Source organism: Cetorhinus maximus, chromosome 8, assembly GCF_964194155.1.
Source record: "Cetorhinus maximus chromosome 8, sCetMax3.hap1.1, whole genome shotgun sequence".
In the NCBI taxonomy this organism is placed as follows: domain Eukaryota; kingdom Metazoa; phylum Chordata; class Chondrichthyes; order Lamniformes; family Cetorhinidae; genus Cetorhinus; species Cetorhinus maximus.
The window spans coordinates 41381649-41408967 of record NC_135886.1 but is presented as its reverse complement, the minus strand read 5'-3'; the positions used below and the strand labels follow the sequence as shown (position 1 = coordinate 41408967).

The 27319-nt window shown below is 39.7% G+C and overlaps 1 protein-coding gene across 1 annotated transcript in view; it reads left to right on the top strand.

Moving 5' to 3' along the window:
* LOC144683574 (peroxisome proliferator-activated receptor delta-like) overlaps window positions 1-25810 on the top strand; it is an 86431-nt gene extending 60621 nt beyond the window's left edge. Inside the window, exons 6-7 of the mRNA XM_078546725.1 lie at window positions 11385-11832; window positions 22000-25810. Of these exons, the coding sequence (XP_078402851.1) occupies window positions 11385-11832; window positions 22000-22247 (696 nt within the window). The 3' untranslated portion in view covers window positions 22248-25810. The remainder of the gene's footprint in view (window positions 1-11384; window positions 11833-21999) is intronic.
* The last annotated feature ends 1509 nt before the right edge of the window (window positions 25811-27319 follow it).

Below are 27319 nucleotides of genomic sequence, written 5' to 3'. Positions count from 1 at the left end.
ATCATTCACTCATTATTGAGAATACTGCATAGAGTTTAGTAACTGTTCTGTTGCAAATTATTTTTGGAACATCTTTTTTGCACTGAATTTTGTGTGCACACATTTGAGGGAGGAAAAGAGGATGACTATGGGATTCATAAATAAAGAGGACATTGTCCTCTATTCCCACCTCTCATGTCTGAGGCAAATCATAGAATGATTAAGAGGAAATCTCAAGAGATTATTATGACACAGCCGAGGGTAACGGCTGAGTTGTTCAAATCCCAGTGGGAAACTTGAAACAACTGTAATATCTTTATTTCGTGATACAGGCTTTGAATTCTGTAGTAAGAAGACCACCAAGTCTCAAGCAGTATTTTATAAAACTAAATTAAACATTTATTAATACAAGAAAGATTGTAAACACATACATACGTCTGCTGTAATAACTACAAAAATCCCCTAATTAATCTGACTCTCAATTACACCCCCGCTAAGGCAACAGTAAATCTTATAGATTTAAAGAGACACCTGGCAGAGCACACCCTGGACAGATGCATTCAAAATGAGTTTCTTTCAGCTCTGGGTCCTTGCAGACAGCAGCTTGTGGCTTACAGGCTGGAGGCTTCTCACATTTGTTGGACCTTAAAATGCTTCTACCTTACACCCAATCTCCTTTCTCCTTTATACATATCTTTCTCTTTGTGTGTAAATTTTCCATTGTGTCACTAAGTTTTTAACATTACTTCTTCCAACAATAATATGCTTTCATCCCACCAATTTTGTTAGTAAGCTGAAAAAAAATCACATTGCTAGGCACCTTCTAGCTAGGTGTAAGATTTCACCTCCAGTCTTGATTGGTTTATTTTAACAAATGCAAATTTACACTTTACCTTCTACCTTCCTTACATTTATCTAATTAACATCTCAAAACTACTATACATCAAAGAACCCAGACTAGCTGTCTTTAATCCAATTAAGACACACACACAGACACAGACCCCACTAGAACTCTATTTTAAAAAATAATTTCCAATAACATATAGACATTAATATCTCTGCATGACATCCCCCTCCCTATCGAAAAATGAAATCGTCATAATTCTAAGAGACAGCTTCATTTTTTATTAACCCATCTTACACTATCTCCTATACTTAACTATATAGTTACACTATTATATTACCAGATCCTTGCATTACCATAACGGTATGTATACAAATCCTTGGTATCAGCAAAAATCATTCCTGTTCAGTGTCCAGGTTTTAAAATGTCCAATTTCCCCTTTAAGCTTCAAACCCTTAACAGTGCAATTTTCTCTCCCAGCAACATGTATAATCTGTAGATTAAATGGTTGCATTAATAAACTGCATCTGAATAGCCTTGCACTTCTGTCTCAAAATTTGTCCAGAAATTTTAAAGGATTGTGGCCTGTACAAACAATTGTTTCTGACAAATTGTTTGCCACATAGCATTGCAGCATTTTGAAATCTAATACCAACCCAACATCTCCATTTCAATCTTTGAATATCTTCTCTGTTGTGCATTCAACTTCCATGAAAAATACCCTATCGGTTTTTCAATTTCAGTGTTGTCATCTTGTAACAGTATGGCCCCAATGCCTATATCGCTTGCGTCAATGGCCAATTTAAATTGCTTGGTGTAATTGGGTACTGCCAGAACTGGTGCCGTAGTTAATACAGTTTTCAAACTATCAAATGCCTTCTGGCACTCCTGTGTCCATTAAAATTTGGTGTTGTTTTTTAGTAGCTCAGTCAGTGGAGCAACCACACTGCTAAAATTTCCGGTCAAACCTACTCATGCCCAGAAATCTCAAAACTCCTCATTTTGTTGTAGGCATGGGGAAATCCATGATAGCCTTGACTTTCACATCTCTTGGAGCCAACTTACTATATCCAATGGTATGACCTCGATATTTAACTTGTGCTTTTGCAAATTCACTTTTAGCCAAGTTCAGTACCAAATTAGCTTATTGTAAACGAGTAAATAATTTTTCCAGATGCTGTAAATGCTCCTCCCATGTCTGACTGAGAACTATTAAGCCATCAGTATAAACAACACAATTGCTTAGACCTGCAACTAATTTGTCAGTCTGAAATGTCACAGGTGCATTTTTCATACCAAATGGCATGACTTTAAACTGACATAATCTATTTGGTGTCACAAAAGCCGATATCTCCTTTGCTCTCTCTGATAATGGTACTTGCCAAAACCTTTTAGCAAGTCAATCTTTGTGATAAATTTTGATTGTCCCACTTTCTCAATACAATCCTCCAGTCGTGGTATAGGTTATGAATCTGCTTTTGTTGCCGCATTCACCTTTCAATAGTCCACACACACTCTTTGTGTTCCATCCAGTTTTGGTACCAGCACAATTGGCGAACTCCAGTTACTGCAACTAGACTCAATGATATCATTTGGAAGCAGAAATCAGTTTCTTTCTGTACATGTAATAGCCTTGCTGGATTTAATCTATAAGGATGTTGCCTTACCGAAGATGAAACTGTTATAGAGATAGCATGTATATCTAAATCTGTCCACCCCAAATAATTTCCACAAATAGCTTTGTGTGATTGCAATAGCTTTTCCAAAACACTGACACTTGTCTGGAAGGTAACTCAGTATTATATTTAAATTTTCAAGTACCCCCTCATTATCCAATTTGAGTAGAGGAAAATCAATTTCAGAGTCCTGCATTTCTACCTGTTTCTCATTATCTACCACCACTAATACCTCTTTTTGTTCCTTTTCCCTGTCAAAGTACTTTTTAAGCACAGTTACTTGACACACCCTCTTCTTTGTTCTATCTGGAGTATTTATTAAATAATTTACTTCACTCAATTTTTTTTCAATCCTGTAAGGCCTACTAAACCTTGCCTTTAAGGAGTTACTCATTACTGGTCACAGAACTAGTGCTTTTTCTCCAGCAATAAAATGGCGAGCTTTAACTTTCTTATCTGCCTTCACTTTTATCACTTGCTGTGATATCTTTGAATGTTCCCTAACCAACTCACACGTTCTGGCTAATCTCTCTCTGAAGTTTGATACATAATCCGGGAGAGTAGTTTCTGGATTTTGACCCACCAGTTTCTCATAAATCAATTTCAGTGGTCCCTTTACTTCATGACTATAAACTAACTCTAAAGGACTCAAACCAGTTGATGCATTAAGAAAGTCTCTAAAAGCAAATAACAAATGGAATTCCCCTATCCCAATCCTGTGGATAACCCTAACAATATCCTCTCATCATGGTTTTTAACGTTTGATGCCATCTTTCCAAAGCTCTTTGCTTGTGACTCCGGATGATAAGCTGTTGACTTAAACTGTTTTATCCCCAAACTGTTCATTACTTCCTTAAACAGCTATGACATGAAATTTAAACCCTGATCTGATTGCATTTCCTTGGGCAAACCATGTCTTGTAAAAAATTTAGTTAACTCTTCCACAGTCATCTTAGTTGTAATTTTTCTTAAAGATATCACTTCAGGAAACCTGGTAGACACATCCATTATTGTCAGTACGTACTGATTTCCACTTTAGTCTTAGGGAGGGGTCCAACACAATCAATCATGACCCTAGTAAAAGATTCTTCAAATGCTGGTATTGGGATTAAAGATGCTGACTTAATCATCGCTCGTGGTTTCCCTATCACCTGACATGTGTAACATGTTCTACAGAATTTGATTTACATACCTATACAATCCTGGACAACAAAAATGTTTCTGTACTTTTGCCTGTTCCTTTCTAATTCCTAAATGTCCCCCCATTGGAATTTCATGAGCAATCCTCAGAATCTCATTTCTCTACCCTAATGGGATAACAATCTGATGTACCTCCCCACCAGCTTTCATTTGCTGAGACATGATCCGGCCTCCAATTTTTCATTAAAATATATTTTGCCTCTGTTTCTGAGTAAGCTGTCTGATATAACTATTTAATTACAAATCCTTTTTCTGCAACTCAATTAACTGTCTTGAGTTAAACACTTCAGCTGAATGGTGTTCTCCTGTGTCTTTCTGAACAACGTTAGGTGTCAGCTGTGGCTCAGTTCATAGCACCCTCGCCTTTGAATCAGAGGGTTGTGGGTTCATGTCCCACTCCTGGAAAACCAAGAACTGTGATTGTACTCAAAAGAGTTGCAATCTGTGACTGTTGATAACTCGAAAGAGTATCAAACACTGCCTGCTAATTGGATTTCAATACCTTCTTCCTGCCTTTGAACTGCCTGACCTTCTTGTTTTTCTTGCTTCAACCTGTGTGCCTGTGATCTCGTTATTAGACAATCTGGAAACAATCCAGGATGCTCCTCTTGTGACACCTCTGTTGAAAATACTTCTACAGGCTGCTCAATTACCTTAGCATCACCCACATTTGTGACCCAGCTACATCATTTCCTAGAATAAATTGAATCCCTGCAATGGGCAATTTTTCCACCACCCCCAACACTTTGTCAGTTTTCCACTTACTCTTTAAATTTACCTTCCACAGGTGAATAGATTTAGCATCTCCATGAACCCCACTTATTATCACTTGTTCCTGCAATACTCCCTCTGAACAACAAATATTACTATCCCACAACATTAAGTCTTGACTATCCCCTGTGTCTCTTAAATTTTTAACATCTTTACCTACTCCACCCAGTACACATGGAAAGACTTTCCCTTCACACACAAAATCTTTAAACATTTCTGCAACCTGCTCTTCAGAATTCCCTTGGGTAAACTATGAACACATCCCCACTTCTTCACCTATCACTGATACTCCGTTTTACTTGTATACAAACCACTGGTTTCTCCTGTCCCTGAACCTCAGAACCCACAGTACTTTTACTTCCAGAACTTTTCTGCACCCCAATAACTCCAACAGATTTTCCCTGCAATTTTCAACACACTGACTTTGTGTGCCCCACTTTATCACGATGAAAACGCCTCAACTTTCGAATATCACTTCTACCCTCAGCACCTTCCTTTTTATTCTGAGGAAAAAACTTCCTGGGAATTTCCAGCTACTCCTTCTCTTCCCTGACTATCTATCTTCTTTTCACCTTCCCGCTTTCTATTCTTTTCGGATTTGAAGGGGTGATTGAGAAAAAGGTTTAGCTCTATGCACTAACTCATAATCATCAGCTATCTCTGCTGCTTGTCTTACCGTTTGAACCCTCTGTTCCTCTACATGAGTTCTCACCACTAAATCTTTAAATTGAAGGGATTGAATCTTTAAATTCTTTCAAAAGAGTTACTTCTCTAAGAGCTGCAAAAGTTGTCTCTATTTTTAATGCCGATATCCACCGGTCAAAATTACTTTGTTTTACTCTTTCAAGCTCAGTGTAAGTTTGCCCAGGCTGTTTTCTCTTATTCCTAAATTTCTGCCTGTATGCCTCAGGAACCAACTCATGTGCACTCAAAATAGCCTTTTTAACCATACCATAATTCACTGACATTTCTTCTGATAGCGAGGCATATACCTCATGTGCCCTACCCACCACCCTGGATTATTGTAACAATAATGTCTAGTTCTCCTGTGGCCATCTCATCTGTTTAGCTATCTGCTCAAATGAAATAAAGAATGCTTCAATATCTTTTTCCTCAAACCGTGAAAGAGCATGTACAAACTTAAACATCTCCCCATTGGGTTTTAGGTTAGAGGTTTTTTCCTCATAACTTTCCTCAGAATCTGAGGCCTTTTTTTTTTTAACTTCCAACCTTTTAAGCCAATATTCTCTGTATCTTTCCTTAGTTCTCTCTTCCATAGCTAACTTTTCCCTCTGGAGATCAAGTTTTTGCATTTCCATTTCTTTTTGAAACAATCTTCCTTTTCCCCTTTTTCTGCTGCCTATAGTTCGTTTTTTCATTTCCTTTGCTTATTCAAGCTCAAGCTTCTTTATTTCAAACCGAAGTCGCATTACCTCCAGCTGTGACGCACTAGTGTCAAAAATCACTTCCAACTTCAAATGCTGTGCTATCACTTCAATTATATCTGCTTTTATGTGCCAACTCTGTTAACTTACTCTTGGATACTTTTGGTAACCCAGTCAGAGTTGTATCCTCTACTCCCAGACAAGTCTTAGCAATTACCAAAGCCATCTTGCAGTCTCACCACATTTTTAAAAAAAAGCCCCACACCCACTCCTGAATTCAAAGTGCTTCTCATACTTGTAACTTTAAGATTCAGCAATCCAAAAAATCAAGGAATTTCAAAAATATCCCGCAAAGAGTCCACAATTATGATGTCACAGCTGATGGTAAAGGCTGAGTTGTTCAAATCCCAGATGGAAACTTGAAGCAACTGTCATAACCCATTTTTTCAGTTAGCATGTTTCGAGATGCAGGCTTTGAATTCAGTAGTAATAAGACCACTGAGTCTCGAAGCTTTTTATAAAACTAAATGAAACATTTATTAGTACAAAGATTGTAAACACACACATACGTTTACAAAATTACTACTATAAAGACTACAAAAATCCCCTAATTAATCTGACTCTCAGTTACACCCCCGTTAAGGCAATAATAAACCTTAAATTTAAAGAGACGCCTGGCAGAGCACACCCTGGACAGTGACACTCAAAATGAGTTTCTTTCAGCTCTGGGTCCTTGCAGACAGCAGCTTGTGGCTTACAGGCTGGAGGCTTCTCACACTTTTTGGATCTTAAAATGCTTCTACCTTACACACAATCTCCTTTCTCCTTTATACATATCTTTCTCATTGAATGTAAATTTTCCATTGTATCACTAGGCTTTAACTATACTTCTTCTAACAATATCATACTTTCATCCCACCAATTTTATTAGTAAGCTGAAAAAATATAAACACAATGCTTGGCACCTTCTAGCTAGGTGTAAGATTTCATCCGTAGTCTTGAATGGTTTCTTTTAACAAATGCAAATTTACACTTTACCTTTTACCTTCCTTATGTTTATCTAATTAATATATCAAAACTACTATATTCAAAGCACCCAGACTAACTGGCTTTAATCCAATTAAATCACACACCCCACTAAAACTCTTCTCTTAAAAAATAATTTCCAGTAACATTATAGACATTAATATTGCTTCCTGACAAGGTACAAATCAGAACCACTCTGATGTGTACTGTGGTCTGTACATGTTTTAGTTTTGTTGAAACTGGCAGGGTAGTACCCCATGGTTATGTGCACTGACTAGCTGAGGACTGACCTTCACTGAACAAGTTCTGGAAAAGTATTGGCACTGTTGCATATAATGCACACATTCATATTTTTTCTTTGATCCTGACTTGGCAATAGCCAATATAATCCCTGTGCTAGAGTTAATGAATGAAATATGTTTTTTTTTAAACTGACAAAGGCAGAGGAGTAGCACTAAATGAATTACTGCCTCAGTGAGCTAGCACGGAAACGATGGGCCAAATGATCTCCTGTGCTGTAACCATTCTGTGATACGTGATACTTGGGGGGTGGTGGGGTGGGGGTTCTTTCTGCTTAAAGTTTTAAAAGATTGAGTTTCACTTAAAGGTTAGACTAAATATAACTATGATTTGGCAAAATCATCATACCAAATATACTTATTTTTCCCTTTTGGAGTTAGTTTCCAGTATCAATCAATTTGCCATTGGATATTCATATACTTTCAATACTCTACCGTTCAGAGTTCGGAACCTAAGATGTCAGGATGTATTATAGACTTTTAGTCGTTTGGTAGCACCGAACTTGAGTTTTGCTGAAAAAAGAGACATTGAAGCTTTTTGTCTTATACTCATCAGGACACTTCAAGAATACCAATAAAAGGGGAAAGAACAATTTATACTGTATATGAAAAGAGTGCTGAGTAAGTGGACTCTGGTAGAGGCATTGCCATGGAGAATACACCAGTGATGGCGACTGACAGTTAACTACCAAGCATTGTTTGAAATTTAAACCAGACAGCTTAACTCTGATTGGTCAAGGCATTGCCCTGAGGATGTCTTGCAAGTCTTAATGAGCTCAAATTCACCTTTGAAATGGAGCAGTCAAATAAACTCCCCTTTCTTGATGTACTGGTTGAGAAATCTGCCTGGGAGTTCTCTACCACGGTCTACCGCAAGACTACTTTCACTGGCCAGTATACGTATTGGGATTCTTACAGTTCCATACACTATAAGATTGGTCTTATTAGTAACCTTGTAAATAGGGCCGAGCCATTTGCTCACCATGCAAACTTGATGCTGAAATAGGGTGCATTAAAGGCACCCTGCAGGATAATGGTTACCCTGCTCAGATCATTTTGCGCTGTATATCACCCAAACTCATGAATGAGCCTAAGGCTGTCACTTTTGGCCCTGAAAAGTGCCCAGTCTACTTCAGATTACCTTGTCCTTCCAAGGTATCTGAAAAATTTGAGCAACAGATGAAGCTAGCTGTTTCACGTTGCTACTATGCTGTAGTAACACGAATGGTCCTCGCCACTAACAGGATGTTGCCATCAAGCCAAAAAGATGTTCTGCCTATCACACAAATGAGTAATGTGGTATATGAATTTCAGCGCCAGTGTGATGCTAGGTATGGATGTCATACGCCCTAAAGACTGGCGGATCATATCAAACACGTCCCAGCCGCTGTTCACAACGGGCAGGGTACAGATCGTACCAAACCAGACCATGCTTGCAAAACTCAAAACACAGTATCCAACATTAGATGTGGATCCATAATTAGACATTTGCTAAATAATCCTCAATGTGCTAAGAATTACGCTGACAACCAATTTAAGATTGTCAGTCAGGCTTGCAGTGTGGCGCATTTGCATGCACTGGAAGTTACATATATTAATACACAAGGCCCTGTTCTTTGCAGACAGAAAGAACATGTACACACAAGGATGTGATTGTACTGGAAAGGGTGCAGAGGAGATTCACCAGGATGTTGCCTGGGCTGTAGCATTTCGGATATAAAGAGAAACTAGATAGGCTGGGGTTGTTTTCCTTTAAGCAAAGAAGGCTGAGGGGGGCATGGAAAGGGTAGATGGGAAGAAACCTTTCCCCTTAGTGGAGGGATCAATAACCAGGGGGCATAGATTTAAGTTAAGTGGTGGGAAATTGAGGGGATTTGAGGAAAACTTTTTTCACCCAGAGGGTGGGGATTGGTATCTGAAACTTACTGCCTGAAAGGGTGGTAGAGGCGGGAAACTTCACAACATATAAGTATTTAGATGAACATTTGAAATGCCATAGCATACAAGGCTACAGGCCAAGTGCTGGAAAATGGGATTAGAGTAGATAGGTGCTTGATGACTGGCGCAGATACGATGGGCCAAAGGGCTGCTTTCCATGCTTTAAAACTCTATGACTCTATTGTTGCGCCTGTTTCAGCTAAACAAAATAAGTGACAGCCATTCACTGACTCATTCCTCAGGCCAATGCCTTAACCAATCAGGGTCAGGTTGCCTGGTTTAAATTTCAAACAGTGCTTGGCAGTTAATTGTCCATCACCTTCACTGGTGTATTCGTCATGGCAATACCTCTACCAATCAGACTCCACTTGCCAGCCAATCTCTTGCACATGCAGTATAAATAGTTGTTCTCCCTTTATACTGGTATTTTTGCGAAGTATCTTGATGAGTGTGAGATGAAGAGTTCGACATGTCTCTTATATAAAGGCAAAAAACTGCGGATGCAGGAAATCGAAAACAAAAACAAAAATTCGACATGTCTTTTGTTCAGTAATACACAGTAATCTTTGTTATCTGGCACTCTCAACCAGAATTCTCCATTAACCGGAATTTTTGATGCTTCCCTAATACAAATCGTCATTTTATCAACTGGAAGCAATTATGAAGTTATCCGGAACCTGTACACGTATACTGTATTATCTTATACTTTATGATTTAATGTACTGTTGAAGATTAGAAGTAAAAAGAATATTGTACTTCCTGCGTACTTGCGTATTAGTTCATGCTATAAGTATTGCACTGTATTCCATTGGTAAATGAAACTCTCCTTTAACCAGCATTTTTGATTAAAGTGCACCACCCATCCCCTGTGCATGTTGGATAATGGTTTTACTGTAATTTTAAACATTTACAATTGATGTGCAGCAGCGACATCTGGTGGCTATAAATGGTACCGTGTAAGTCTTCTGACTGCAAGGGAAGTGTGTCAGTTCTGTTGAAGAGTCATGCGGACTTGAAACGTTAACTGTGCTCCTCTCCACAGATGCTGCCAGACCTGCTGAGTTTTTTCAGGTATTTTTGTTTTTGTTTCAGATCTGGAATTGTGAATAGGGAGTTTCAATTCGGTGGACTTTAGACTGGCTGACCATATTTTGAGATTAAAATCATTGCCTTTGTACTAAAATTCCTTTGGTGCTTCACCCCATACTGCCCTCTGCATTTTCCTTGCTACATATCCCCATTGAACTTCCCATTGCCAATTCCATCTTCATTTGCAACCCCCACCCCCATGTCATTGACTGCTGGCAGAATCTGCCAAAAGCCTAGGTTCTACTGTCTGAAAATTCATTTCGTAAAACCCTCTGCTTCTCCGTCTCATTAAAAATCAACTATTTTGACAAAATAATTGGTCACCTCTCCTTGGCATCCAGTTTGCAGAAGCACCTTTGACCTTCTTGTGAAAAAAAATTAAATTGAAATTATAGTTGAGAGAAAGTGGAAGTCCAAGACAAAAAAAAGACGCAAAAGAGCACAAGTGACTCAGAAGGCACGCAAGCATGTGAATCTGAGAGCGCATGCGCAATTGAAAGATACAAATCATGCATGACTGAATGCATGACAGAGAGACCATTGTGATACAAAGATTGTGATAATGAGAAAGCACATGCATCTGGAGAGTGGAGAATGAAGGAGGCATGTCTCCCATTAATTTCAGTTTGCAACAAGTGCTATGTAGCATTTCTCCCATGAGGGAAGTGAAGTTGGCAACAGTGAATTTAAAAGTGTTTGTGTTTATACTGGCCAGTAGATTCCTCACTCACTCCTGGCTGGCTGAATAAAATAGGATATTACTAATTCCAAAACTTAATGGCAATTGTTGCATTCCTGGCTTTTTAATTGATTATGTATAGTGTTAGAACTATAGAAAGTTTTCCTATTTGATTGTGCTTGTGGTTATATCCTGATCATTTAAAAAAATCTAGGCAATTTTTCTGCAGGTCCGATGGCCAAAATCCAGCACTGAGACCATGTTGGATTTTGGATTTTCCTGGATTTTGGACATCATACCTGTGCAGTGCTTGAAACTAATGCAGACCCTGGAACTAGACCAGCACCCCATTTCAAAATTGTCCTATTTTTCAGACAATTCTGCTTTTCGGACAGCTGAAGTTTGGGTATTGTACCTGTAACTGGTTTGGATGGTAGTAAACATAAATCTGGTCCTCCAAGCAAATTCTAATTTTTCTATTTTCTCTCCTGAATGCAGCCTTTTGTTATTCACGACATGGAGACTCTTTGGCAGGCTGAGAAAAACCTAGTTTGGAAACAATCAGTAAATGGAATTCCAAACAAAGAGATCGCTGTTCATGTCTTCCATCGTTGCCAGTGTACAACTGTTGAAACAGTCCGAGAACTCACTGAATTTGCCAAGTGCATCCCTGAATTCTTAAAGCTGTACCTGAATGACCAGGTGACATTACTAAAATACGGTGTACATGAAGCCATTTTTGCCATGTTGGCATCAATTATGAATAAGGATGGTCTTCTTGTGGCTAATGGAAATGGATTTGTGACTCGGGAATTCTTGAGAAGCCTGCGCAAACCATTTAGCGAAATTATGGAACCCAAGTTTGAGTTTGCGGTGAAATTCAATGCCTTGGAACTGGATGATAGTGACTTGGCTCTTTTTGTGGCTGCCATTATTTTATGTGGAGGTAAGGAAATAATAATCTGTGCAAGTACTAACTCCCTTCACTTCATAGAATCATGGAATAGAGTCTGCAATGGCTTTCTCGAAGAGCAATCAGTTATTTCCACTTCCCACTCTTTCCCCACATTCCTGAATTATTTTTGTCCTTCAAGTATTTAGCCAATTCCCTTTTGAGGGTCAGGCAGTGCATTCCAAATCCTAATTGTTCATTGTGTAAACAAAGAAAATTTTTCAATGTCACCTCTGGTTCTTTTGCCAATCACCTCAAATCTGTGCCTTCTGGTTATCAGTATTTTGGCCATTAGAAACTGTTTCTCTTACAACATAAGAAATATGAGTGGGCCATAAGGCCCCTTGAGCCTGCTCCATCATTCACTAAAATTGTACATCGATCTCACTTTCCTGCCCTATCTCATATCCCTTGATTTCCTCAGTGCCTCAAAATTAATTGATCTCAGCCTTTAATATACTCATCAACTGAGCATCCACAACCCTTTGGTGTAGAGATTCGAAAGATTCACAACTGAGGGAAGAAATTTCTCATCTCAGTCCAAGTGGCTGAGACTATGACCCCCCGTTCTAGAATCTCCAGGAAACACCTCTCTGCGTCTACCCTGTCATGCAATTTTATAGGTTTCAAAGAGATCTATTTATCTAAACCCTTCATGATTTTAAATACTTCTGTTAAATTCCCACTTAGCCTTTTCTGTTGTAAGGAGAACAACCCCAGCTTCTTCAGTCTATCCCTCATCCCTGGAACCATTCTAGTAAATCTTTTCCATACCTTGTGTAAAGCCTTCATGTCCTTCCTGAAGTGTATTGTTCAGAATAGGACACAGAGCTGCAGCTGGGAAAGAACCAGTGTTTTGTATATTGTGCTTTTGTACTCTATGCTTCTAATGTCCCATATGCTTTATTAACTGCTGTCATCTCCAAGCACTGACATCTTTAATGTGACTGCCACCACCTGCCATTCCCTTCACATCACTGCTTCTACCTACATAGATATGAGTAGGCTGTATATCTCCTTGAGCATTCAGTGAGATCATGGCTGATCTGCAACCTGACACCGTATGGGCCTCTACCCCCTTTCCCTTAATAACTTTGGATAACAAAAATCTCTCAATCTCAGATTTAAAATTTGCAATTGATTTGCAGAAGAGAGTTTCAAACTTCTACCATCTTGTGTATAGATGCGATTCCTAATTTCATTCCTGAAATATCTAGCTCTAATATTTTGATTAGACTTTTCAGCCCAATGGAAATAATTTCTTTTTACCTTCTCTGTCGGTTCTCCATTAATATCTTGAAAACATCGAACAAATCACCCTTAACTTTCTGAATTCCAGCGAGTAACCTTAGTTTGCATCATTTCCTCATAACCTTGGAGTCCAGGTATCATTCTGGTAAATCTATGCTGGACTCTCTCCAAGCTCAGTATATCCTTCCTTAGATGTGATGCCAGACTGCTTACCGTAATCCAATGTTCAGCACCATTCACGACTCCTCAGATACTGAAGCAGTCCATGTCCAAATGCAGCAAGACCTGGACAATACCTATGCTTGAGCTGACAAGTGGCAAGCAACATTCATGCCACACAAGTACCAGGCAATGATCATCTCCAACAAGCGAGAGTTTAACCATCACCCCTTGACATTCAATGGCATTACCATCGCTGAATCCCCCACTATCAACATCCTGGGGTGGGGGGGTTACCATTGATCAGAAACTGAACTGGACTACCCATATAAATACGTTAGCTACGAGATCAGGTCAGAGGCTAGGAATCCTGTGGCAAGTAACTCACCACCTGACTCTCAAAGCCTGTCCATCATCTACAAGGCTGAAGTCAGGAGTGTGATGGAATATTCCCCACTTGCCTGGATGAGTACAGCTCCAACAACACTCAAGATGCTTGCACCATCCAGGACAAAGCAGCCTACTTGATTGGCACCCCATCCACAAACATTCACTCCCTCCGCCACTGACATGCAGTGGCAGCAATGTGTACCATCTACAAGACGCACTGTAGGAACTTACCAAGGCTTCTTAGACAGCACCTTCCAAACCCACGACCACTATCATCTAGAAGGACAAAGGCAGCACTCATGGGAACACCACCTGGAAATTCCCCCCCAAGCCACTCACCATCCTGACTTGGAAATATTTCGCTGTTCCTTAACTGTCACTGAGTCAAAATCCTGGAACTCCTTCCCTAACAGCACTGTGGGTGTACCTACACCACATGGACTGCAGCAGTTCAAGAAGGCAGCTCACCACTTTCACAAGGGAATGTAGGGATGGGCAATAAATGATGACCTAACCAGCGATGCCCACATCCTATGAATGAATTTTTTTTGAAAAAAGGTTTGGCCTAACCAGGGCTTTCTAAAAGCCAGCATTCCATTAGCATTTTTGATTATTTTCTGTACCTGTTCGTGTTCATTTGAATAATCTATGTACATGGATCCCCAAGTCTCCTTGGATCTCTGCTGATTCTAACTTGTCACCATTTAGAAAATACCCTGTTTTGTCCTTTTAGGTCCAAAATGAATGACCTCACCTTTGCCTATATTAAAATCCATTTGGCATAGTTTCCCCATTCATTTAATTGATCAATGTCTCTTTGTAATTTTATGCTTCCACCTACATTGCTTACATTGCCACCTATTTTTGTGTTTGTCATTGGCAAATTTGGATATGTGGCTTTCTAGTCCATCATCTTAAGCCTGTAATAAATACAGTGAATTGTTGAGGCTCCAACACAGATCCTTCCCGGACAGCACTAGTAATTCTGACAATTAGAGTATCTGCCCATTATCCCGAGTCTCTGTTTCCTGCCGCTCAACCAGTTTCCAATTTTTTCAATTGCATGGGCTTCAACTTTAATTAACAGTTACAGTATCTTATGAAGGACTTTGTCAGATGCCTTCTGGAAGTTCATATAGTTGACATCCATAAACTTTTGCCTGTCCAGTACTTTAGTTACCTCTTCAAAAAATTAATTCAGGGTCATCAGGTATGATCTACTCGTTACAAACCCATTGGGCTCTCTGACCAGCTGAATGTTCAAGGCGTTCAGTCACCCCATCCTCAACTGTATCTCTTAGTAATTTCCCAACAACAGATGTTAGGCTAACTGACCTATAATGTGCTGGTTTTTCTCACTCCATTCTTACATAGCGGTGATGTATGCAGTCTTCCAATATAAAGTCATGGTTCTCTTATCTGTTAGCTCTTATCTGTTTTGTCACCTTGTATATTTTTGCCAGGATCTGTCTTGGGTTTTTTTTTCATTTTTGCATGCTTTTTCTTGTTTTGTGTTCTCTTACCTCTTTAGTTGTCCATGGCTTTTTGTCAAGTAGAGTTATTGCCCCTTAATGGTATAAACTGATTCTGTATCATACTGAACTCTTTTTGAACCCCTGCCACTGATCATCTGTCGTTAGTACTCATTAACTGATTTGACCAGTGTAGTGTGGGCACTCTATCTCATCGCAGTCAGCTTTACCTAAATCTAGAAACATAGAAAATAGGAGCAGGAGTAGGCCATTCGGCCATTCGAGCCTGCTCCGCCATGCATTATGATCATGGCTGATCATCCAACTCAATAGCCTGCTCCCGCTTTCTCCCCATATCCTTTGATCCCTTTCGCCCCAAGAGCTATATCTAACTCCTTGAAAACATACAACGTTTTGGCCTCACTTTCTGTGGTAGTGAATTCCCCAGGCTCACCACTCCCTGGGTGAAGAAATTTCTCTTTATCTCAGTCCTAAATGGTCTACCCTGTATCCTCAGACTGTGACCCCTGGTTCTTAATGAATGTTAATGTTAAAAGAACCTTAATGAATGTTTCACATTTCTCCCTTTTAAGCACAATGTTGAATTTGATCATAAGATCGCAATTAGATAAATGCTTAAGGTCTGTTAACTAAATCTGGCTCATTGCTCATTAAATATAATGTGGCCTTTTCCTCTTGTTGGTTCTAGGACATATTAAGCAGAAAGCACTCAAGAAATTCACTACCTTTCTGACATGTGCATGTCTGGTTTTCCCAATCTTTATAAGAATTAAAAATCCCCCATTAAAACCGCTCTGCCTTTGCCAAATGCTTGTCTAACTTTTGCATTTATACAATCTACCACTTCAAGCTGCCACAGGGTAGCTAGACACAACCAACATTACAACCTTAAATTCTTTTTTTTATTCTAGCCATAAAATCTCCAATGCTAGCTTACTTCTCAGTATATCCTCTCATCATTGAAGTGATTGAATTGTACTCTAAGCACTAAGGTTACTTGTTCCCTCTATTATTTCCCTATGTTTCCTGTAGTCCTTAAAACGTGCCATATTTAGTTCCCAGTCCTAACCATCTTGCAGCCATGTCTCAATAATGACTACCATGTCATACCCTCCAAGTTGGATTTGCACCTACACTTCATTCAGTTTGTTCCTTATTCTCCATGTATTTATATAAAGAACATTTATTTGGACCATAGACCCTAATCTTCAGTTTTAATGTTTCACCCACGTATCATATTTCCTTCTCCTGGTACAATCATTTTGCATCTTTTAGTTTTTATTTTACCTGTACTGCCTAAAGCTCAAATTCTGGCTGTTGCTCTGCTCTCATCCCCTTCTTTTGTTTTTGACCTATTATAAATACTACTTTCTCCACCTGAGCCCTTATGACCCAGCCACGTTCTCCATCCTATAAATCCCTACCTTTCTTAACATCACTGCCTGCATCTGCATTCATGACTCCCTTCACATCACTATTACCATTTGCAATTTTCCTATTTTTTTTCCTTCCGCTTTTCCTGTCACTTTTCTCAGCGTTTGTTCTGGATGGGGTATAGTTTTACAGCCACTTTAGTGTCACACATGAAGAATGACCACAGATAATGAATGAGAAGACTATGCAACTACAAAAGGCAGCACAACTAAGTTTGATCCTATCCTACCCTAGCAAACTTGTTTCCAACAGGGTCACAGATTATCTATTGGGACCAGGAACCCTGGCCAACTTTCCTAGATCCAGTTTGAAGTCACTAGTAACACCTCTTCCTATTTCACGGGAAAGTAATTCTGCGTGGGAATCCTGGCTGGTTATCCCTTTCCTGTCCATAAGGAGCACAGAGGCCAATTGTACTGCACTGGTTGAGATCAATTAACTGACCAGAAAATGCATCTTGGGCTTCATATGACTGTACGAGTAGTTAACTTAAAAGCTTTACTTTTAACTGCAAGTTATTTATTTACCCCTTGAGCCTTGAGCTTGACTTTGAGGTTTAGAGTTACTTAACTGTCACAGTAGATATGAACCACAAGCTGCCTGACTTGTGAAATTTCATTGCATTTTGAAAATTCGTTAGGGGAAAATATTAATCTCATGTTTTGTAAATGTATTTTTCACCAACTTCATAGACAAATTTAAGTTAATCTTCTGATATTAGTCTATAGAGGAGCCAAGCCTACTTGTTTAGTATGCAAGACCTATTTGACAAGTGAAAAATTATATTAAAATAGTTGAAAATGCAAGCCTAAAGCAACATAACCACACTGAAACATTTCTTGGGTAAGAGCATCATCATAAAGCTGAGAGTCGGACAGATCCTGATCTGTAAACACTGATTATTGCAGCAAACAAAGTCTCAGTACTGACATTAAATGTTCAGTTTATTAAAAAGAAGGCTGATGATAAATTTGTTTCAGCAAAACTATTGGACGCAGCCCTGCTTCTGGCTATCATATAAAAATGTGGTGATGTCTATCACCACAGAGAACCACGTCAGTAAGTGGTATGTTCTCACATAGCCAGAGGCGCAGTGCAGCTAGCAGTAAATATAAATTCTTCTATGGATATATCTATGGATATGCACACCAAAGTCCCTCTAATCTTCAGTACTTTCCAGGGTCCTACCATTCATAGTGTAATCCCTTGCCTTGTTCTTCCTCCCCAAGTGCATTACCTCACATTTTTCTGGGTTGAATTCCATTTGTCACTGCTGTGCCCACCTGACCAGCCCATTGATATCCTCCTGCAATTTACGGCTATCCTCCTCACTATTTACCGCCCTACCAATTTTCATGTCATCTGCGAACTTCTTGATCATATCCCCTACACTTAAGTCCAAATCATTTATGTACAGCACAAACAGCAAGGGCCCCAGTACCAAGCTCTGTGGAATCCCACTGGAAACAGACTTCCAGTCACAGAAACATCCCTCTACCATCACCCTCTGCTTCTTGCCTCTCAGTTAATTTTGGATTCAGCATGCCACTTTGCCTTGGATATCATGGGCTCTTTCTTTCTTAACCAGTCTGCCATGAGGGACCTTATCAAAAGCCTTGCTAAAGTCCATGTAGACCACATCAAATGCATTACCCTCAGCAACACTCCTGGTTACCTCCTCAAAAAATTTGATCTAATTTGTCAAACACGACCTTCCCTTAACAAATCCATGCTGACTATCTCTGATTGATCCGTGTCTCTCCAAGTGCAGATATGCTCTGTCCCTCAGAATTCTTTCTAGTAACTTCTCCACCACCAAGGTTAGACTGACTGGCCTGTAATTTCTTGGTTTACCCCTTCCTCCCTTTATTAATAATTGGCAATGTTAGCAGTCCTCTGGCACCTCACCTTTGGCCAGATAGGATTTGAAAATTACTGCCAGGGCCCCTGATATCTCTTCCTTGCCTCTCTCAACAGCCTGGGATGCATCTCATCCGGGCCTGCAGATTTATCCACTTTTAAGGCAGCTACACCTGCTAGTACTTCCCCTCTCTCTCTATGTTATTTTCCTCTAATATTTCAGTCCTCCACCCTGATGTCTATAACTGTCGTCTTTTTCCATTTTGAAGACCGACGCAAAGTATTTATTGAGGATTGCACCCACGTCTTCCGGGTCCACACGCAGATTACCTCTGGTCCCTAATTGGCCCTAACTCTTTCCCTAGTTAGTCTCTTGCTCTTTATATATTTAAAAAACCCCTTTGGGTTTTCCTTCATTCTACCCACCAATGCTTTCTCATGCACTTTCTTAGCTTTCCTAATTTCCTTTTTAAGTTCCCCCTCTGTACCTTTTATACTCCTCTAAGGACTCTGCCGTATTGAGCCCTTGGTATTTGCCATAAGCTTCTCTTTTTTTTCTTAATCCTAACCTTTATGTCTCTTGACATCCAGGGTTCTCCGGACTTGCCCCCCCACCCCCCACCCGCTTTGTCTTTTCGGGAACATATTTGCCCTGTACTCTCGCTATTTCCTCCTTGAATACCTCCCACTACTGACAATCCACTGCTGCTCCCAGTCCACTTGGGCAAAATTACATCTCATCTTAGTAAAATTAGCCTTTTCCCAGTTTAGAACTTTTATTCCTGACCCAACCTTATCCTTTTCCATAACTACCCTAAAGTCACTATCTCCAAAATGCTCCCCTACTGATACACCTTCCACCTGCCCTGGCTCATTTCCAAATATTAGGTCCAGAACTGCCCCCTCCCTCGTTGGGCTTTCTACGTACTGGCTAAAAAAGTTCTCCTGGATGCAACTTAAGAATTTTGCTCCCCCCCTATCTTGCACACTAAAACTACCCCAGTTAATATTTGGGCAGTTAAAATTCCCTACTATTATTGCCTTATTATTTTTACACTTCTCTGAAATTTAATTATATATTTGATCCTCTATCTCCCCCTGACTGTTTGGGGGCCTATAGTACACATCCAACAACGTGTTTGCCCCTTTTGTGTTTTTTATTCTACCCACATGGCTTAATTTGATGATCCTCCCAAGATATCATCCCTTCTCACTGCTATAATTGATTCCTTGATCAATGTTGCAAACCCCTCCTCATCATTCTATCCCTGTATCTCATCTGAATATCGTATAACCAGGAACGTTGAGCTGCCAATCCTGCCCTTTTAGCCAAGTCTCGGTTATAGCTATGATATCATACTCCCACGTGCTTATCTGTGCCCTCAGCTCATCTATCATATTCCTCAGGCTCCTTGCATTAAAATATACTCCATTTAGCCTTGCTAAACCCACTTCTTTCTTATCCAGCCTATGTTTCCTCTGCCTTCCAGACTCATTCACTAGCGTTTTAACTTCTAATCCTATCTCAGCTTCTCTCCCCTCTGAACTACTTTTCAGGATCCCATCCCCCTGCCAATTTAGTTTAAATCCGCCCCAACAGCATTGGCAAACCTTCCCATGAGGACATTGGTCCCGTTGTTGTTCAGATGTAAGCCGTCCAACTTGTACAGGTCCCACCTGCCCCAGAAACGGTCCAAATGCCCCAGGAAGCTGAAGCCCTCCCTCCTGCACCATCTCTCCAGCCACAAATTCATCTGCTCTATCGTTCTGTTCCTATACTCACTACTGCGTGGCAGTAATCCAGAGATTACTACCTTTGAAGTTCTGCTTTTCAATTTCTTACCTAACTTCCTAAAGTCTGCTTGCGGGACCTCGTTTCTCTTTCTTCCTATGCCACTGGTCCCAACATGGACCTCAGGCTGTTCACCCTCCCCCTTCAGAATGTCCTGCAGCTGTTCCGTAACACCCTTGACCCTGGCACCCGGGAGGCAACATACCATCCTGGAGTCACGTCTACGGCAGCAGAAGCACCTGTCTACTCCCCTCAGTAATGAATCCCTTACCACTATTGCCCTTCCACACTTCTCCCTCCCGCCCTGAGAAGTTGGACCACCCACAGTGCCATGGCCTTGGCTCTGGTTGGCCTCCACAGAGGAACCATCACTCTCACCGTTTTCCAAGGCCGAAAAACGGTTTGCGAGCAAGATGCATTTGGGGCATTCGTCACTACCTGCCTGGTCCCTTCCTCTGTCTGGCGGTCACCCATTCCCTCTCTGCTTGCACTTCCTTAAGCTGCGGGGTGACCACATCCTGAAATGTGCTATCCACGAACCTCTCAGCCTCGTGAATGCACCGTAGTGCCCCCAGCTGCCGCTCAAGCTCCAAAACCCGGAGCTCAAGTTGCTCCAGTTGGAGGCAATTCCTGCACACATGGTCATCTGGACCGCCAGGAGCGTCTAGGATTTCCCACATAGCGCAGGATGTGCAAATCACGTGACTGAGCTCCGCAGGCACATCTTAACTAAACAGAATATGGGCCTTTGCTTTTATTTTACCCTTACTCTTACTTGAGCATAGATTGGACGCTAGATCCTCTAAGTGCTGCTGACTGCCTATCCCAGGGTGGTCCTTTCGCACTCTCCTCTAGGGACTGCTGACTGCCTGTCCCAGGGTCCTCCTCTCGCACTCACTCTTGATATTTGGTTTTCAAGAGGGAAATGAAATAAAAATAGTATTTCTCGTGGACAGGAATTCCAAGAGTCAGCCTACTCAGGGTCTTTAAAAATAGTAGACCTTAGCGACACCATCAGCTGCAGTTTACATTCACTGCTAGTGGAGCTATTGCCTCAGGAAGGCTCTTAGAACACCATCACCTGGCATGATTTTAAATTCCTTCAATGGCATTAGCCCCACCTTGTTATATTGCAGCACTACCATCAAGGCAAGCAAATATAACATGTAAAATACAGTCAGTTTGTGCTTTCTTGTGCCAGGATGCTTTAACTTCCAGCTTCAGAAAGTTGTCCTATAATCTAGGTTCATAGCGCCCTCTGGCTGTGCTACCGTTTTCTGGATTTAGTCAAATGTTTGCCAATAAGGAAGATGTGGGAGGGGAAGGAGAGTCAAGAGGGGAGCTGGTGGCGTAGTGGTATTGCCACTGGACTAGTACTCCGGGTATCCAGGGTGATGGTCTAGGGACCCAGATTCGAATCCCACCACGGCATAGTGAAATTTGAATTCAATAAAAAACCTGGAATTAAAAATCTAATGATGACCATGAAACCATTGTCAATTGGTGTAAAAATCCATCTTATTCACTAATATCCTTTCAGGAAGGAAATCTGCTGTCCTTACCTGGTCTGGCCTACACATGACTCCAGACCTATAACAATGTGGTTGACTGTTAGGTGCCTTCTGAAATGGCAGTTAGGGATGGGCAATAAATTCTGGCCATGACAGCGAAATGAAGGTGGTGAAGAATGCTGTATTCTTGAGCACCACTGAACAACCAGTCCAGATCAAAAAAAACGCTTAAAAAAAACTGGTCCTTAACATTTTTTTGCTTTTAATGTAGACCGTCCTGGGCTGATGAGTGTGAAGCAGATTGAAGAGATGCAAGACAGTATTCTCCAAGCCTTGAGCCTACACTTGCAAAGTAACCACCCAGACTCTCAGTACCTCTTCCCAAAGCTCCTCCAGAAAATGGCTGACCTGCGCCAACTAGTGACTGAGAATGCACAGCTTGTCCAGAAGATTAAGAAAACAGAAGCAGACACTTCATTACATCCACTGTTACAGGAGATCTACAAGGACATGTATTGACAAACATTGCACATTCAGTATACAGCTTAATTTTGCACCCCCACCCCTCAAAACCAAACATGGCTCCATTGAACTCTCACCAAAATAGTTCTGCGCAAGTACGCAAGGAAACATAAAGTATCTGTAACTGGACACTCCTCTTCTGAATTTTCTGTTCTTCATTTGGCTTGTTGCAGCTGACTCATTTGAAGTCAGCAGAACAAAACCATAATAATTAAAGCTGAAAATTGTAGGACATCGTAAACATTTACAACACTACTGACTGACTGCAATAAATAATTTTGTGTTGTAATTTGTGATCTTGGTTACAGTACTAAAACCTCCAATTGGTAGATGCAACCTTGGCCAGAAAGCAAATTTTTACATAACTATCCAATGGTACTAAGCATGCTGAGCCCAACAATATACATCCATTTTGCTGGTCTATATAATTAGAGGGTATGGAAATTATATGAACTGCTGCAATGAATGTGGCTTATACTATATAACAATCCATAGTATAAAGGAACATGCTCCACGAAGTGTTTAGTTAAGAAATGTGCATACATTTACAGGGCTAGCCATTAACTCTTCCTTTTGTGGCATTTTTGAAGTTAGTAATTAACTGCCTTTCAAAACGACTTTGAAGCACTTTGAGAGGTTTCACAGAAATATGATGAAGTGTTTAGATAAATGCAATTCTTTCTTTAATGAATAATTTCATTCAAGTTTTTCAAGTCACTTCTTTCACATTTCTGTATCTGACAGCTGCACCTGCTTGCCAAACTCTATTGAGGACACATTTGTAAATTCCCTGTTGGGGATTGAAATGTAGGATTGGGAGAATCTGACCCCTTACCTAACATTTCACAAACTGTGTTTACATTTGTTCTAAGGACATCAATAGCAGGCTTATAATTTTGGGCTGTTTATTGGGGCATTCCTTCCTTGCTGCGGTAAAATTCACCAAATGAGTTAATTGAGATTAGTGAGGAACCTTTATTGAGGCACTCTATTTACATCATTGTTGACCTTTGGAGGGAAATAATATAGCCATAAACTTTGTTAAAGAGTGAAATATTACCATAAATGGAAGCCATGAAATTATTTTAATGCTTTTCTAATTAGTAATGAAATCTCTGGTTGGACCTTAATTGCCAAATCTGTGTTTTCTCTTTGCATTGAAAATTGTTAATTTGGTATCACTAGTTACACTCCCATGGGGAACTGATAGGTCCTATTAGTTCTACTTTGCGTTCTGTTCTGCTTCTCAATGGAGACAGGAAAAATCCACATTTATTTCTTGCCTCTCTCCCATTTCTATGTTGCAGCAACTTTCTGAAAAGATTTGGTCTTGTCTATGTTCACTATTTTTCCCTATGAGTAGTGAATTCTGATAGACAGGGAAATGCTGGAATTTTATTCTCTAGGAGTCATTTTAACGAGGATTGTTTCAACAATTGGTAGCACAAGTGAAACAAGATAAATAGAGCAGCATCTCCAAGCAATTGGTTTGTGACTGGCTGGCAGACTCCAACCTCAGCTACTGCACTGATAATGATATCTATCAATACATAACTATTATATTCAGAAACTGATGGTATTGGAAATAAGCAGGCCCATCAGCATTTGAAGAGAGAAAATAAATAAATTCCTGTTGTAGGCCCCTGGATGTCATCATCTACTTTTCAGACACTAGTGGGCCTGCTTTGCATTTTCTGGTTTCATTTAAGATTTCTGGCATTCAGCATTTTGTTTTCTACCTGCATGATACCAGAAAGTTTTACACCGCCAAACTTTTCCAAAGTATAGCCCATACTAAATTTAGTTCAGTGCAAATTTGACACTGGGTACTGGATAGTCCATGCATCAGCCATTAAGTAATGTAGGTTAAGCCATAAGTGGAAATTCTTCCTTAAGTCCACAAATGTGCAGTATTACAGTTTTATGATATTTTACATCCAGTTGTAGTTTTGACTTAACTGCTATAATTTTAGAATTATTTTATTGCTAGGTCTCTTGAAGAGAATTTGGGGAAGTTTCTGATGTGTCCTGGTGGTACTCTCAGAGTTGGGGATGCCTGCTGGAATTGGCTGTTAGTTTAGTTATGCAGCAAGCCTGAACAGGAACTGATTGACCAATGGAATGTGCTGTTGGGCATAATGAAGACTGACAAGTACCAGTCCTGGAGCTTAAAACTGGGAAGGGCAATTACAGGGGACTTTGTAATATTGACATGTGATTAAATCATGGAACCTGAATCCAGAAATAAGTTTTGCTACTGTTTGTTTCAAATAGCTATAATCTTGTTTTTTTTTTACATTTCTTTTAGTTGTGTTTATCTGTTTTCCCCTTGATGCTGTGTGATTTTTGTTCTAAATGTTTTCTTCCCTTGCCAGCGTTCTAGACCTCTCCTAGAGATGTTTACTCCTTCCTTGGGGTATAGTTCCAATTAGGTGCCCTCCACTATCTTGTGCAATTGACCAATTGTTTAAATGTTTCGCTTGAGCCTGGACTGCAAAGGTTTGACTGTATAGGTTGCATCAAAGCTGAGGCCAATCCTCTCTAACTTAATGTCCACATGTGACCCTCCAACAGGAGTACTGGATGGATATTAGGAGTGGGAAATACTTTATTAATTTTACCCTACTATACCCTGACATTGCTGAGGCTAGTTGCCAATCTCCACTAGATATTGCCAAACTCTTCACTTCAGAACAACAACTTGCATATATATGTATATATAAAAACACCTTTAACATAACAAAATGTACCAAGGTGCTTTACAGGAGAGCTATGGATCAAAATTTGAAGATTGGACCTGGTGTTTTTTTTTTGGTCAGCAATGCTATTCACTATATAAAGCACAGAGATGTAGGAGAAGTGTCCTTATGATGATTTATAATATGTGGGACCAACGTCAGTGAGCAGTGAAATGGGTAGGAGGGGGGAATGAGCAACGAGTATCTATATTTGCACCACCGTCCATGACATTTGTAGGGGGATCCAATTATGTAGTGTGCAACAGTAGCGCAGTGATGGATTTCTCCTATCAAGACAGGACTTGACTGCCAATTGCCATTTTCCATTAGACCCTTGCCAGATAATTAATATATACTGTGCTTACTTTACACAGTAGATGCCCATACTGTTCACATAGCAAATTATTTTCAGGGCTTTACCATAAAATATTGATAATTCATGCTCAACACAAACAGATTCTGCAGGCGGTTGCTGGAAAATCTGAATGCAGATTCTCACTGGTAAAATAATTACTGTGAATGCAGAAAGCTGATAGTTTAAAAAATCTTTAATGACATTCAGGTTTTTTTAAATCACTAATTAGTTTACTTGGTGATTCAGTATTGAGCAATACAAGCGTTTAAATAGGGAAGAGTTTCCTGTTTGCCTATTCATGAGCTGAAGGAGGATAATGCAGAAAGGATTGTTGATTGGTAGAAATGATGAAACCTACGTAATAAATAAACTGTAAAGACTGTTAATGTGACAGCTAATCTCAAACCTTTACATACACTTTCTCTGGAAGGGGTTGCACCCAATTAAATTCACAAGGAAATACTGAATACATTTGTGGTTTTCTTGAGCTATTTAATTTCCATTGATGTTCCTGATAGATTCCAGATGTGACATTCTAAAGGAAATGAGGATGATTTACTCGTGTGATATTGGTATTTTACCATCCCAATGTCACATTTTGTGTGGCTTCCTTTAAGGTGTCAAGCAGATTTATTTAATATCACTTGTTGGCAATGCATAACTATAACTGATAGCAAGGCAGAAGAAAGACAAGGAACGTAAAGAAAAACAAAGTCTGAAATTGATTTATGCACTTTTTGACTATTTGCTTCAGACTCTAATGGTGTTATTAGTGCGTTAGCGCCCTCCAGGTGCATTACCAACTGTATTTGTCTTTGAATTGTCTGTTACATTCTTAAACTGAAAGAGATCTTCCACAAACTGTCTTAGTTTTTTTTTCTACATATGTAATGAGCCTAATGCAATGATTGCAAAAGGCAACTGGGAAATGGATTTAAGTTTTTAGTCTAATAGACTCTAATACTAATTTAAATATAAATATCAATTTAATTAGTTTGAACCCAATAGTTATAATCTTTTAAAATCATTTTTGTTTAGTACTAGGGTATTTTATCTGTGGAAGATGCAATAAATAAGCGTTATCATGTATGTTTTGCTAAACTGACGTATGTATTTTTTCAGACTGTGTGTCTTGTTAAAGATTGTCTTTTTTGTCACCTAAACAGAATGCCTCTGTTTGGTTAATGTGTTTTTTGTTAATAAGATTATTTCCTTTCATTACTTTTGTTATATAGGCTATGCACTACCTGGTCAATGTGGTTCTAACGTTGTGCTGTTTGCACTGATAGTATTTTTGTACTAAAAGAGCTTCTTAAAAACTCCAGTGTAAGGATGTGTTTTATGTTGGAACCCAGAAATTTTAAAAACTGTTCGTAACCAAACCAACCCAACTCTCTCCAAGTGGTCAAGGTGGAAGATGAGCTAAAATCACCTTACCAGTGTAGTCAAATATTGTCTACAATTGTACCGTCTTACTAGCAGCAGAACATTATTTTATCAGAGATAAGGGGACCTAGGCATTTCCTTCCAATATACTAATAAAACTGAACAAGAATTACCTCCTTCAATCATTTTCTTGCACCAGGAGTTGTCTGGTTCAGTCACCATACACTCCTTGCTGGCTAGGTCTACCATTGAAACACTACAAAACGGGAATATATTGCTGGCCACGGAGATGAAAGTGCATCATTTGTCGACTACATATTCAATTTTTCCAAAACGAATGGGGTTTCAGATGCATGTGTACACAAAACAGTTGCACAAATTAAATAGTTGTCCTTTTATCTCTCAATGGAGGCCAACACTTGTAATTCTATCTCTATTCTTTGAGGTTTTACCTTAATCGGAGTACTAGACATGACAAATTCTACTTGTCCTGTGGACAGGTAATTGTACATTTGCACTTTTCCCTGTTTTTATATCTGCACGGACATGAATAGGTGGGATGTTTCATTCACCATGTCTTCAATATAGTA